Source organism: Haliotis asinina, chromosome 2 (assembly GCF_037392515.1).
Source record: "Haliotis asinina isolate JCU_RB_2024 chromosome 2, JCU_Hal_asi_v2, whole genome shotgun sequence".
NCBI classification, from domain to species: Eukaryota; Metazoa; Mollusca; class Gastropoda; order Lepetellida; family Haliotidae; genus Haliotis; species Haliotis asinina.
The window spans coordinates 77205376-77220138 of record NC_090281.1 but is presented as its reverse complement, the minus strand read 5'-3'; the positions used below and the strand labels follow the sequence as shown (position 1 = coordinate 77220138).

At 37.6% G+C, this 14763-nt stretch overlaps 1 protein-coding gene across 1 annotated transcript in view; it reads left to right on the top strand.

Moving 5' to 3' along the window:
• LOC137274355 (serine/threonine-protein kinase Nek1-like) overlaps positions 1–13202 on the top strand; it is a 73795-nt gene extending 60593 nt beyond the window's left edge. The window contains exons 39-43 of the mRNA XM_067807508.1: positions 7706–7830; positions 8647–8910; positions 9815–9951; positions 12253–12385; positions 12891–13202. Coding sequence (XP_067663609.1) covers positions 7706–7830; positions 8647–8910; positions 9815–9951; positions 12253–12385; positions 12891–12901 — 670 coding nt within the window. The 3' untranslated portion in view covers positions 12902–13202. The remainder of the gene's footprint in view (positions 1–7705; positions 7831–8646; positions 8911–9814; positions 9952–12252; positions 12386–12890) is intronic.
• The last annotated feature ends 1561 nt before the right edge of the window (positions 13203–14763 follow it).

Below are 14763 nucleotides of genomic sequence, written 5' to 3'. Positions count from 1 at the left end.
TCACTCACTCACTCCTGAAATCTAAAGTCATTGCCCAAGTTAACAGGGAAATCTCCCAGGTATTTGACACTGTGTGAAAAAGTTACTGGATGTTGATAAATCTGAAAGTATTTATTGTGTTAAAACAAATGATCATTAAAGTAAGGGAAACTAGCTGTCAGGTCTTAAAAAAATAGTTTTTTCCATCACTTAAAAGTATATGAGCATATTTGCTTGATTATATATATACAAGCTCAGAAATGAACCATGTTCAATTATCTCCACACATCTTATTTTATTTTGCACAATCACAATTTCATCCAATAGACTTCAGGCAAAACATCTTCCTTTGATACATGTGGCTTCATTATGAAAGTGGGAGGTGGGGTAGTCTAGTGGTGAAAGTATTCACATTTGTCACTCCAAATACCGGGGTTCAATTCCCCACACTGGCACAATGTGTGAGCCCGTTTCTGGTGTCCCCCACAATGATATTGCAGGAATATTGCTAAAAATGTTATAAAACTAAACTCACTCACTCATTACAAAAGGTGATGACCTATGTTACATATCTATCTTCAAAGGTTCATCAATTTTTTTTAAAATATGAAAGCAAATGTTTAGATGGAAAACACTGTTTCAGATACTACACCTCCTCATCGATAACACTTATTGAAAATGTGAATGCATGACATTTTGTCAAATTATCAATATCAATTTGCAGCAGGTTTTATCTGACGTTGCTGATGGTATTTCTATATACATACAGAATTTCTGCTCAGATTGGCAAATTCAAACAAGACAATTTGTCCTAGATGTTTGACTTGAACTTCAGGCATATCGATGACATGTATGGCTCAATAACAGTCACACTGAACATAACCTGATTTGTCCATCAGAACTGGAAATATGAAAGCATGGTAAAACAATATCATCTGTCTAATATATAGATCTGAGTCAAGATCTGATGTGAAGATCCGAATTAGAATTGATCTTCAGTAACAAATGTTTACCATAAGAGGTGGCAAACAGGATCAGATGGTGAACATGTGAAGTTTTTGCCAAAATATTGCTGAGTATGGCATAAAACATTACTCACTCTCCCATTTCTAAGCAATATTGTAGCAGGTCAAGCCGATGTTCACAACTTGTAGAGTTCTGTAATTGAGTATGGGCTTTAAGGTCCAGGGTAGAACAGGCTTTCAGCAACCCATACTTTCTCTAAAAGAGGACTATGCTTGTCGCAAGAGACGACTAACAGGATTGGGTGGTCAGGCTCACTGACACATGTCATTGGTTCCCAAATGCACAGATCAATGCTCATGCTGTTGATCACTGGATTGTCTGGTCCAGTCTCAGTTATTTACAGAACGCTGCCATATAGCTGGAATATTGCTGAATGCAGCGTAAAACTCAACTCACTCACTTTTTCGAGGGTGTTAAATGACTGTCCTTTTTAATGAGATTTTGTCAGTATGACAGCATTCAAATGTTAAAGCTATAAAAGAGGACTATGCTTGTCGCAAGAGACGACTAACAGGATTGGGTGGTCAGGCTCACTGACACATGTCATCAGTTCCCAAATGCACAGATCAATGCTCATGCTGTTGATCACTGGATTGTCTGGTCCAGTCTTAGTTATTTACAGAACGCTGCCATATAGCTGGAATATTGCTGAATGCAGCGTAAAACTCAACTCACTCACTTTTTCGAGGGTGTTAAATGACTGTCCTTTTTAATGAGATTTTGTCAGTATGACAGCATTCAAATGTTAAAGCTATATCAAAGTTTTCAAAGTATATAAATCTCAGTTATATGATTATTGCTACATCAATAATTTATGAGTACCCAAATGTTGCTGCTTGTAACAAGTCACAGAGGGAAATGTTTTACTTCCAGTCATTTAGTCTTCCCATTTAAAACACACCATGACAGCTGTAAGATGTGTGGCACACCATGACAACTGTAAGATGTGTGACACACCATGACAACTGTAAGATGTGTGACACACCATTTAAGCTGTAAGATGTGTGAGGATTCAGTGTTACCTGCACTAGGTGCCATCTGTTACTGAAGGTAACCGGCACCAGTCATATTTAGCATTTACCTGTGCAGGTTGTAAACCCTGTGTAAAGATATTGATAGTGATATTTGAAGGACTTTCCTCTACTGTTTGTAATGCTAATTCTACATGAGATTCCTTTCCATATAGGCTGCATATAAAAACAAAGCATTTAACAGACACAACACTTAAAAGAATTCCCTCCCACACTGAAGAATCTGGTATCATACCTGCTCACAACATCCTTTGATGGTGCTACCCATAAGATTTGGAATTTCATCCATATCACTCCTCCATGCTGAGAGTGATCTCATCATCTCTGACATGCTGTGCAGGCATGGCAGCAATAAGATATACTCAAAATGGGAATTCTTAAGTTTTACTGTGCTTAAAATTAATCTGCATATTCAGGTCATTATAATTTGCTGCTGTAGTATCCCAAAGTCAACTGAATTCGATGGTCTGGTGATTTTGACAATTGCGTTGCTAGTGCTGTGTCAAGGAAGTATATGCGCGATCGGAGTGCGCAAACAGTTTCATTGGGAGGGCGGATGTCCAGTTCCTGTCATGAGACGTTTTATTGACAATTGAAGTCAGGAAGTTAAGTTATGTAAAGAGCAAATAAACATCAATATTATTTACCTTTGATCGTTAATACCATTTCACATGAAAATCAGTTGCCTGTATAAGAAAAAATAGTGCAGGAAACTCAGCAAAATCAGTCATCTGCTAGTAACATGTTATGTATGAAACAGGAAGCCACGTGATCAAAACACTCTCTTGCAGTGCGGAGGAAAAAATTTGGCTCATCGTCGAAAACACATGCAAAATACCCGGATGTGGCAAGCAGCTGCAGTTTCGCTTATACGATATCATCAATGCTATTTTTGTTGGAAACACATAATACTTTGTGTGAAATAGATGAATATACCTTTATTATGCAAGGTTAGCAAAATCAAAACTTAAAATGATATTAAAGATATAAATTACGTTTTTGTCTTATATCATCAAAAACCCCTAACACTGGGATACCTAAGTGATGGGCAGTATAAATCTTGAACTTTTAAAAACATGACAAGGACCCTGAGACTTAAATGATATTTTCAAGTACTCAGTGCGTAAATCTGTAGTGCATGCAACACAAAACAACACTATATATATTGGAAATTATTTTTTCAAAAGTAGAGAAACCAGTGAAAGGGTCATTCAGTGCTTGGCAATTTTCCCAACTCTTTCTGCATTTACCATTTTTAATAAGTAGATATTTCTAAAACAGCTTTGACACTTATAATTTAATTCAAGTAAGTATATCATTTACCAAGACTGTTAAACATTGACGAAGCTTATTTACTCACCTCACCAGGATATCCGGGTGTGACCACGATGAAGGTATGTTGGTATTTGCTGGAGTCATCTCAGTAACTCCAGACACAAAGTGATCTAATCTTGTCACTCAGGTGCGCTGTAGCGATTTAGCCAATGAAACAGCATGTCCTACACAATGGTAGACATTATGCTCGATCAATAATACTGTAGTGTAATGGAGCATCTTTATTGATCATTCATCATGGTCACTAGAAGGTTTATGTTGTACAAAATAAAGTTGAAATAACTGGAGGTAGTTATTTGGGTTATATGGATTAAAAGAGAAATACTATTGCTGTGATCTGTGTTGTAGAAAGTTTATAATGATTGATGTAGTGAGGGTATGTAATCAACATCCTTGGCCTGCAAAAACTGTAATACGCAAATTTCATGCAAGTTGAAATGTCATTTTGTGTTTAAAGATAGGAGAACAGTAGGACATTAATTTGTATTTCCTTTTTTTATTATTTCTAATGGAATTTAAGTTTCAGTGGGAACATTGGTTTGACTCTAAATCTTATTGAGGATACGTCTTAACGAGTGAGTGCGTTAAAGTTGTGCATCACAATTTCAGTCATATTGTGACGATAGATAGACCTACATTAAGAATAAATATTGGTATAATTTATAAGAAAAGCTGTCATAAGAGGACAGTATAAGAACTGGATTGTCAGACATTATGTTTAAAACTAGTTTGGAATCTTTTCCAAATATCAGAACATTGTTGAACAACTCAATATGGTATTGGATGAAAGATCTCCAGGAAAAAGAGTCAAAACCTGGCAAGGGCACAACCACATCTGTCTCAGAGTATTATTTACCAGGCGTGGAGGGGTAGCCCTAGTGGGCAGACACACATTTAGAAGTTGGAGCAGTAAAGAAAGATGCCAATATGTTGATGCAGTGAAGGCGACCTTTCTGTGTAGGTTTTAACACTGTTATCAAGGAAATATAAATGAGATGAAATTTGCATGATAGAGTTGAAAGATATGTGTAGTTGCTAACGACATTACTGAGAAAGGAGTGAGTGAGTTCAGATTTACGCACTCAGCAATATTCCAGCTATTTGGTGGCAGTGATCTGTAAATAATCCAGTCTGGACCTGACAATCCAGTGATCACAACATGAACATCGATCTCTGCAACTGGTTACAGTGACTTGTGTTAACCAAGTCACCAAGTCTGACCCTCTAATCCCATTAATCGCCTCTTACAACAAGCATGGGTTACTGAAGATCAGTTCTAACCTTGACCTTCATGGGTAACTCAGAGGGGAATACACACAACACACTTATAAGACACATAAAGCACTTAGATATAACGACACCACATACAATTGACGACATTGATTTGACACTAATATGCCATCCATGTTGTGTTTATAAACAGTAGGTCATCTCACATATAAAACACTAAGTTCATCTAATGAGACCCATGTTTGTTCTAAAATTGCCTCCAATGCATTAAACACCCCAATGTTGCTGTTCTGTTGGTGATTATACCAGTAGATTGTTTAGGGTTTGGGATCACCTTGGCAGTTATCCTGTTATATGTTTACCCACTTTTTATTTTATTTACATCAATCAAGTAGTATATACAACGGAGGTACAAGACCACTTTTGACAACCACCCCTGTAAAGCTTTATTTATTAGATGAAGTTTTTATCAGGTCCTTATCTTTTTCCTCTAGTGTTACCACAGTTTGCTCGCCCTGCCAACTTCCTGGTCACTATGACCGCAAGTCAACACTTTCCTGGTCACTCAATTGTGTTGATTTCAGTGAAACAATTTAATGCGATCCTATTATCCATTGTTTAAAACATGATCTCTCCAGGTTTGTTCAGAAATCCAGAATACATTTACTACTGAAATAACATAATGTAGTTATTTTTTTCCAAGTATCAGTTTTCCTACAGACATTTTGGAAAGAACCTACTTCCAGTGCAGTGTTGCAATACAAGTGTTTTCACAGGCTGAAATTTGATCATAATAATAATAATACCTGCATCCAAGTACTAATACTTGCTCAAGGTACTGCAGTACCCCAGGAGAAACACAGATAAACTACATACAACAGGCAGAGAGAGCCAACTGAACATAGAAAGTGGGTTTTCAGAGACGATATAAATGTGTCCAAAGATTCAGCATTTTAGCACATATAGCATTGGTTGTGCCAGTATGTACTGTAAACTCTCCAAAGTTCCACATCATTTTGATTTGTAGCTGCTATTTTCTAATGGAACATAAGAAATACGGAAATGTATCTCTCAAAAATGGCTTACATGGGTATCTCTCAACCTGCACAGTGAACATTTGGTCACACTGTTTTGAATGAGGCCAGGTATTAATTGTGGATTTTTTTGAGTATGGAAGACAACAGCATTGTGACAATGTATTCAGTTTATTCTACATGTAACACTGGCTTCTCATACATTTTTTAGGTATATATACTCATTGATGTATCTTGTTTGTATCACCTGAAGAAGGGGTAAGGAAAAGCCCAGAAACATTGTGACATACAATAAACATGAAGATGTCACCCATATTGTTTGTTTGTTTTATAGCAATATTGGTCTTAGCTAAGTGGTCATGGTCTATGAATAACGGAGTCTGGATCAAACCAGCATGGGTTGCTGAAGACCAATTCTAACCCAGATCTTCACTGGTATAATCATATAATAAGACATGGTATAAGAGTGATTAAAACAAAAGCTGACTTACCTTCTCAAGGGATTAAAACATGATGGACCAACAGGTGCAGCAGGATGTCCACTACCAGTCAATACCAAGACTGTTTCTTCCATCGGCACAGGATCTATATCTAGGACTACATCCATTTTGACTACAATAGCTCATGTGGAAAACTGTTATGCACATGATCCGTTCTCTGGATAGTCCCTCAAATGATGTCAAAATGTGGACTGTGTATGTGATGTAATGCATGTATATTGCAGTGTTGGGTTTATCAGTGTCATGCAACAAATAGTTTCATCGCAGTGTTGGGGGATTCTTGTATACCACCATTGGCATTATTGCTGATGTTGGGGAATGTTTTAGGACTATTTTGTCTTTTCAGCCCAGCGAAATCTTTTTCTCATCATATTATCAAAAATTTGTATTTTTTTAATTGATGTGTAATTTTTACATATTTGATAGACCATATCCTGAACAAACATGAAAACTATGAAAAGCTATTTTTGTGTTATTATCCTGCCAAATATGAAAAGTTGTTGTTTGAATGCAAAATGATTTGGTATTAAATATGCATAATTACAAGACACTAGGCTGCAAATGATTTAGTAGCAAGACAAGCTTTCACTTATACTGTACAACTGACAGAGTTTGATATCTTTTGAAGAACACCAAGATTGTCAAGGATCATATTATTTATTCCCATGGCCTGATGAAAAGTGTTTTCAAATACATCTGTAAGTCAAAGAATAAAAGCATCCAGCATGTTTTCTATGGATAGTTAAGATTTGTTTGTAGTTCACTTTTAATCATTGCAGATTTTAGCTTACTGAAAAGCAAGTGAGTCAATGTTGCTGCACATTTTCAGTCATCCATTCCATTTGCTGTAAACTTCTTCTTGTTCCCAGAGTTAGAATTTGTCTTCAGTAACCCATGTTTGTCGTGAAAGGTGACAGGCAGAATTGGGTGGTTAGACACACATGAGATCGTATTCCATTTGCGTAGACTGATGCTCATCCTGTTGATCACTGGATTGGATGGTCCAAACTCAGTTATTTTCAGTCTGCCGCTATATAGCGGGAAAACAACAACCAACCATCTACGGATGCCACATTTCATCGGGAACTGAAAGCCTCTGTTCCAACCCTTGGTGTAAATGATCCTAGCTACAGTATCCCTTACAGAATGTGACAGATTTTCAGTCTGATGTAAATGACCGTCAAATTCATTGTTTTTAAAAATATTTTACAGGCCATTAATCAGACATAACTGTATGTTTAGTTTCAACAGGAACAGTTATGGGGTGTTTGGGACAATTAAAGAATCACTCTGAGGCTTTGGTTCACATCCTTCTATGACATTTTACCTCATTTTATATTGTCATTGCACTTGTAACATCTGTGAAAGTAATTTTAATTTGAAGCTTGTATGACAACCTGAGCCATGACGTTAAGTAAAAGAAACATTCAGATACTTTGTGTGAATGTTAAGTGTGTGACATATCTGAGCTTGTGAATTTCACCAAAGTGGTACTCATTTCAAAACTATGGGTTTTCCTGGCACTGAAGGTGACATTCTGTTAACAATCTTCTTTCATTGTTTATTGTAGGAACAAGAATGAAGACAGCATTGATGAGGAAGTAGATGATGAAGAGGATGATGATGATGATTATGATGATGATGACCTTATGAGTGTCAGAGCTACAATGCAAAGCCTCCTCATTGATGATGACAGTAAGGCATTATGGGGCAGTAGAATTAAGGCATTAGTATCCATATATGTGCTATTTATTGCAGCTCATTGACATTGCTTTGTGATAGATATCAAGCTGATCTGGTTATCCAGATCAAATTGGTCTTCACCAAACCATACTTGTCATAGGAGGTGACTAGCAAGATTAGGTGGTCAGGGTTGCTGCCTTGCTGACACATGTCATCATATCCCAGTTGTGTGGATGATGTTCACGCTGTCGATCTCTAGGTTGCCTGGTCCAAACTCAATTACTTACAGACCTGCACCATAAGCAAACAGAATTTGACCCAACGATCATTTTAATTATGACACTTTTAGGCATATGCCTCTTAGTTGATACTGTCCTTACCTAAGCTTCCACTGTAGTCATATCAATTCCATTCAGCATACGTTTTGTACTTTAGTGCTTACCACATGTTAGCATATATGCATTTAGTGAATGGATGCAGCAGTCATTATTTACTGTTAACACTCAGTAAGAACATAATGAGAGCAGAATGAATAGATCCTTGGTGTTGTGGTTGGTTGGTCGTTGAGTGACGTGTCAGTCATGTTAATGAACCTGACCAATGGACCCTGTTCAGTCACCTTTAATCACAAGTATGAGTTGCTGAAGACCAATTCTAATATGGATCATCACAGGTCTCTTGGACACATAGTTTGTTACCAGAGACCAAATAATGAATTGGTATCTTTTTTACATGCTCCCTGTTCTTACGGAGTAAACTCCGATAGGACAAAGTTTTTTTTTGTTTTGGAGACATTTTATGTTTTATGCATTTGTGGTATGCTTCCAGGTAGGGGATCCAGTAAGATCCAGTTCAGTCTGTCCACTGAAGGTGCAGGAGAACAACCTGATGGGGAGGGTCAGGATGGAGAGGATGAAGGGAAGAGGGGAGATGAAGAGGGGGAGGGGGCTAAGGGAGAAAATGAAGAAGAGGAGGAGGAAAATGCATATGATAATGACAATGACGATGACAATGATGAAGAAGAACTGAAAAGACTTATTGATGGTGATGATGATGATGATGATGACAGAATTTCTACATCAGATCTCTTTGGTAAGAAACAAGGCTGAATTAGGCCTGTAGCAACCGTTAGCAGGATATGAATTAAGTCCCGTCCATCTGACCACCCAAATGGGCTAGACTTCTGACAGACAATCTAAATTTACAGCTATCCAGGCTTAATGTGTGGAAGAAAAATTACATAACATGTTCCTTACATCTGATTAATGATAATGACTGTTGTGAATAGACTGTTAAACAGTAAATACATGTCTTAGCAGTAACTGAGTTATTTTGGCATAATTGAGTCATATTTTTTGGCATTGCCTGGTCTGGTGGGATCCATTTTGGGCTGATAAGTTACCAGCCCTGATATCTGGTTTATTTCATACACTGCCATTAGTTGTTCTATAAGGTTAATATAATGTTCCGGTGTATTTACCTTTGCATGCCCATTGTTGGGACAAAGAACTGCTATGTTGTCAAGCCAGTTGTATTCTTACCCACCAATTCTGGGTTCAATTTGTTCCTGAACATAAGGCAGCTAAATGGTCTGGGTAGTGAATTGGTTGATTGCATGCTGGGGTACCACAACAGTGTGGACTCATGCTCAGAATATCAGTCACCTGTTTATATCAAATTCCTGCATACACAATCATTGTCATGAAAGCAAGTGACATTCAGTTCACTGTGGGGTTTCTGGCTTTGAATGAAGTCTCAGAATTCCGAGAATCCATTGGGAACAAATGGAGAACAAAACAAGGATTATATCTTAGCACTAAGATATGGAAGTTTTAGCTCACTGGAATGGCTCACTGGAATATAAGGAGAACTAAACAAGGATTGTGTATTAGGACTAAGATATTGACATTTTAGCTCACTGGAAGAGATAGTGGCATTCTATGTTATGTGTAGAAAGTCACCATAAATTCATATGCTGAAACCCTTTTTTAACCAGATGACAGTGATGGAGAGACGCAGTTTGGGGATGATGATGATGAAGATGATGACCTGTTCAGTCGTCTTGAGCAGCAGCGAGCAGAGCTGGAGGCAGCTCTCGGAGACAAGCTCATTGATGTCTACAAGGCTGTTCAGGTATGACCTTACTGGAATCTACAGACTGCATTTGCACTGCACCACATTGGAAGATGGGTCTAAATCTAGTTGATTGTTTCTTTATCCATCTCATAAGGACTGAATACATCACTTGCTGTTCGAATGCCTAAGTCTGAGATATTGACCAAGGCCTCCTGGCACAAAGGGATCTTAGGGCTATGACAGTCAATACTTTTAAGTAGGTTCACAGTAGGCGTGGCACTAAGTGCAAGTGGATTCAGAGAATGATTAAAGATCTTCATTATTTTTGTCAAATAGCATCTGTCTTTCACTTTGTTATTCTTCTTGATACTTGCCAGTGAATCTATACATTGTACTTCTTGAAAATAAACTGTTTCTGTATGATACATCTTGCCAATGACCAGTGTGTCTGTGTTATACTTGTTGCCGATGACAATTGTGTGTCCGTTATACTTCTTGCCAGTGACCTCTGTGTGTATGTGTTGTATTTGTTGGCAATGACAACTTTGTATCTGTGTTATACTTGTTGCCAATAACAACTGTATGTCTGTGTTATACTTGTTGAGAGTGGCCTGTATGTGTCTGTGTTGTACTTTTTGGCGATGACAACTGTGTGTCTGTGTTATACTTGTTGCTAATGAACTGTGTGTGTCTGTGTTATACTTGTTGCCAATAACAACTGTATGTCTGTGTTATACTTGTTGAGAGTGGCCTGTATGTGTCTGTGTTGTACTTTTTGGCGATGACAACTGTGTGTCTGTGTTATACTTGTTGCTAATGAACTGTGTGTGTCTGTGTTATACTTGTTGCCATTAACAACTGTATGTCTGTGCTATACTTGTTGCTAGTGACCTCTGTGTGTCTGTGTTATACTTGTGCCAATGACAACTGTGTGTCTGTGTTATACTTGTTGCCAGTGACCTCTGTGAGACTGTGTTATACTTCTTGCCAGTGACCTCTGTGTGTCTGTGTTGTATTTGCCAATGACCTTTGTGTGTATTATACTAGTTGACAATGACAACTTTGTGTCTGTGTTATACTTGTTGCCAGTGACCTTTGTGTGTGTTATACTTGTTGACAATGACAACTTTGTGCCTGTGTTATACCTAGTGCCAGTGACCTCTGTGTGTATTACGTACTGGAAGCCATTAAAAACACAATTGGTATTTGTTGTACTGAAACTTACAAAACTTCTATTTAAGATTTTTTTTCCTGCGATACAGGGGATGTAGGGATAAAGGCTGATATTCTTGTCCATTTCAAGTTTGACTCCCAGAGCATTCCTCTGTTATGAACTTCAATGCTTAAAACTAAACCTTTGACATTTCTCGTAGACACAACCTTATTCATGAAACACATTGTGCAGTTGCATTACCTGCACCCAGGCCCTGTGAAAGCACAGGGAATTGGGAACTGAATCATGTTGAGAAAAAGTCACGCTTAACACAAGACAGCAAGAATCAAGTTCTCAGTGTGGTTAGCAGCGTTTCTTCAGATGTGATGATTGTCAGGCGCTGTAATGTGCATCCATACACCGTTGGTCAACTCAGACAATGTTTTGTCCGTGACCTGGTGCAGCACCTTGGACGACAGCTTGACAGGACTGCAATATCCAAGTCTTACAGTTCCAAAATCTGTTCCAAACAGCTGCTGATACTGCAAAGACGAAAATGTGATAAGACACCTTCATGTCTGCAACCAAAGGGTGCAAAGACACCTTAATGTAGGTTTAACGTAGCCTTTGCAGATGGACATCAGCGGATTTATCGAAGTCGAGAAGAAAGACTTGGGCCAAATTGTGGTTTTGAACACAGTTGTTATGGAAAAACTGGTGACATGACCAAAGACAAGTGCTGAATTGACACTGGCCCTTCAACATCACTGGCAGACCATCCTACAGCTGTTTCTGAGAAATCTGTGTCTTCCAGTGCCCCCTGTCTTGCAGTCTATGGTGGACACACACAATATTCACCCCTCCTTTGTTTGATGTCATTATTGCATCACTGATGTTGTTGATTGGACATTTTCCAATTAAATTATCCACAGATGTTCATTTAAAACATATCTGCCAGTTACATCAATATATGTTGACATTTGTGTAAGTGAAGAAAGTATGAATGTCAAATTTCATTTTCAATGGCTTTCATTACACTTGTTGACAATGACAACTTTGTGTCTGTGTTATTCTTGTTGCCAATGACCTTTGTGTGTATTATTCTTGTTGACAATGACAACTTTGTGTCAGTGTTATACTTGTCGCCAATGACCTCTGTGTGTATGTGTTATGATGTTGCCAATGACAGCTGTGTATCTGTGCAGGCACTGCAGGAGGATGAAGATGGTAACATGGAGGAAGGAGCAAGGATGGCCATGGACATGCTAGGGAAAGAACATGAACACCTCTACCCCAAAATATTCCAGCTGGTTCTGTCTGACACAGCTTACACTGAAGGTGAGATCATATGTTGAGGATAAGATTATATGTTGAGGAGGACCTTCATTGTCCAAGGATTTGTATTGAACGGTGTGTAGATGAAACAAGTGGCCAGACAACTGACTACATAATTTGGGGGATTCTATTTCATCTTACCATTAGACATAGGGCAAAATAACTAATGGTTTGTCTTGATCAGACACAGTTATTTACAGGCTGACATGATTTAACTGAAACATTTCCTGCTGCAGTATTCAGCATCTTTCACTCACTCAGTTTCAGAATGGTATAAAATCATATGTACATTTCTCTGACTGTGGCTCAGTTAATGTCATGATATTTAGTTTTAAGGTATACACTTAGTGAAAATCTGTATGAGAAATGTAATGTAAAGTAGACTTATTCTTCATAAGTTTCAGCAGATTTGGTGATCATGGTGGTGATCATTCACACTTTATACTTACAGGATTTTACTGTACTACTTAGATATTAAACGTAAATTTTGCTTTTATTATTTTTACAGATAATGCTTAGGAGAATCCATCTATCTTTTGAACAAGTCACCAAGGAATGTGTTGCTCCCTACAACCCAGAAGACACCCATACCTCATATGATATCTAGACAGTAATATTTCTTCTGCTGTCTGGGATATTGGATTGCAGGAATTCGCGTCAATTTTTATTCCTATGAAGGAAAATCAAAATATCTTTCATTTTCAAAAGCGAGGTAAATTCCTTCCTTCGTCCAGGAACAAAATCACAAGAATTCAAACCCGTCTTGATTCCAGTGAAAGAGTTATACGATTTCTTCCATTACATGAAATTGGCCGTACATGAATGCAAAAGAAATACTAAGAATAATAAAGTTGTTCCTTTGTCGGCAATATGAAAATTTGACCAGTTGTTGGAAGTTAGGTAAATATAAACTCTAAAATATAATTCATATTTCTTTCCATTGATGAAAGTAAAGAGTATTACATGTATTCTCAAGTTCAGTGAAGTGAACGTCTATTTGAACAGTTGATAGGTGATACAGTATTATTTAGATTAACTTACGGACATGTTTATTTACATCACACTGCACACAGATGGTATGGGATACATGTACACTGATACTTGGTGGCCAGTCATAAGAATCAGTCTCAGATAAGAGGGGAGCTACAATTCAGCAACTTATCATACACTTTGACTGCAAACTGTTTATAAATCAAAAAAACACTTCCTGCAATTGTAGCTCTGTGGATTGTCCGATTTATTGAGAAAATATGATACAAATTAGATTTTTCAAGCCTTATTCACAAATTCAGAAGTCACTCCACAGTGGCTTACTGTTAACCTCATAATTACTGTTTATGCAGATGCAGATTCAGGGTTGGGTTATGATGTTAACCTCATAATTACTGTTTATGCAGATGCAGATTCAGGGTTGGGTTATGATGTTAACCTCATAATTACTGTTTATGCAGATGCAGATTCAGGGTTGGGTTATGATGTTAACCTCATAATTACTGTTTATGCAGATGCAGATTCAGGGTTGGGTTATGATGTTAACCTCATAATTACTGTTTATGCAGATGCAGATTCAGGGTTGGGTTATGATGTTAACCTCATAATTAATGTTTATGCAGATGCAGATTCAGGGTTGGGTTATGATGGGGATGGGCTGGGTCATATTTAGCGTCGTCGTGGTGGGGAGTTTACTGTAACTATACAATGTGAACAGTTTGTTTATTAGTTGATTTAACCACCAAAGAACACTCCAAGAATCTGTCACTGTTATGACCTGTACTTTATATGACTTCATGGAGCTGTGCTGCACTGGTCAGCTTTCTTCGTACATAACTGTCTTCTGTGAACATGTCTTTATTCTTGCCAATATTATCATATAACACGCTTTGTCACTTGAAATCTATCAGATTGTTACCATTAGATAGTACAAAATGTTCTCATGGCACCAGTGTCTTTTTAAGGCAGATTTTGTGTTTGAAATCCAAAATACATCAAAGATTACATTTTCATCTATATTTGTGAATGTGAGGCAAGAGGTATTCTTATGGCATATTTGTTTCAGTGTTAAAGCACTACAAAGGGAGAAAGATAGCTGAGGTTGAAAACCTGAGAACATATTTTGGCTTTATGTTGAATGTGGTTTCAAGTCATACCATGTAACAACTTATGCTTGCTCTTGAAAAGCAATATCATAAACTGGGGAGTTACCAGAAGGCAGAATCATGTCATGAAAGCTTTTCTTCTTCTAGTGCATGTAAGTTATTTAGTCTTCATGTATGCTTGTCAGATATCAAGGTCATCAGTTTTCTCCTTTTTCGAACATGTTATGTCAGTCATTTGTCAAAGAAACTGTCCATGTGTGTCTCCTGTGTAAGGATGTCATATCT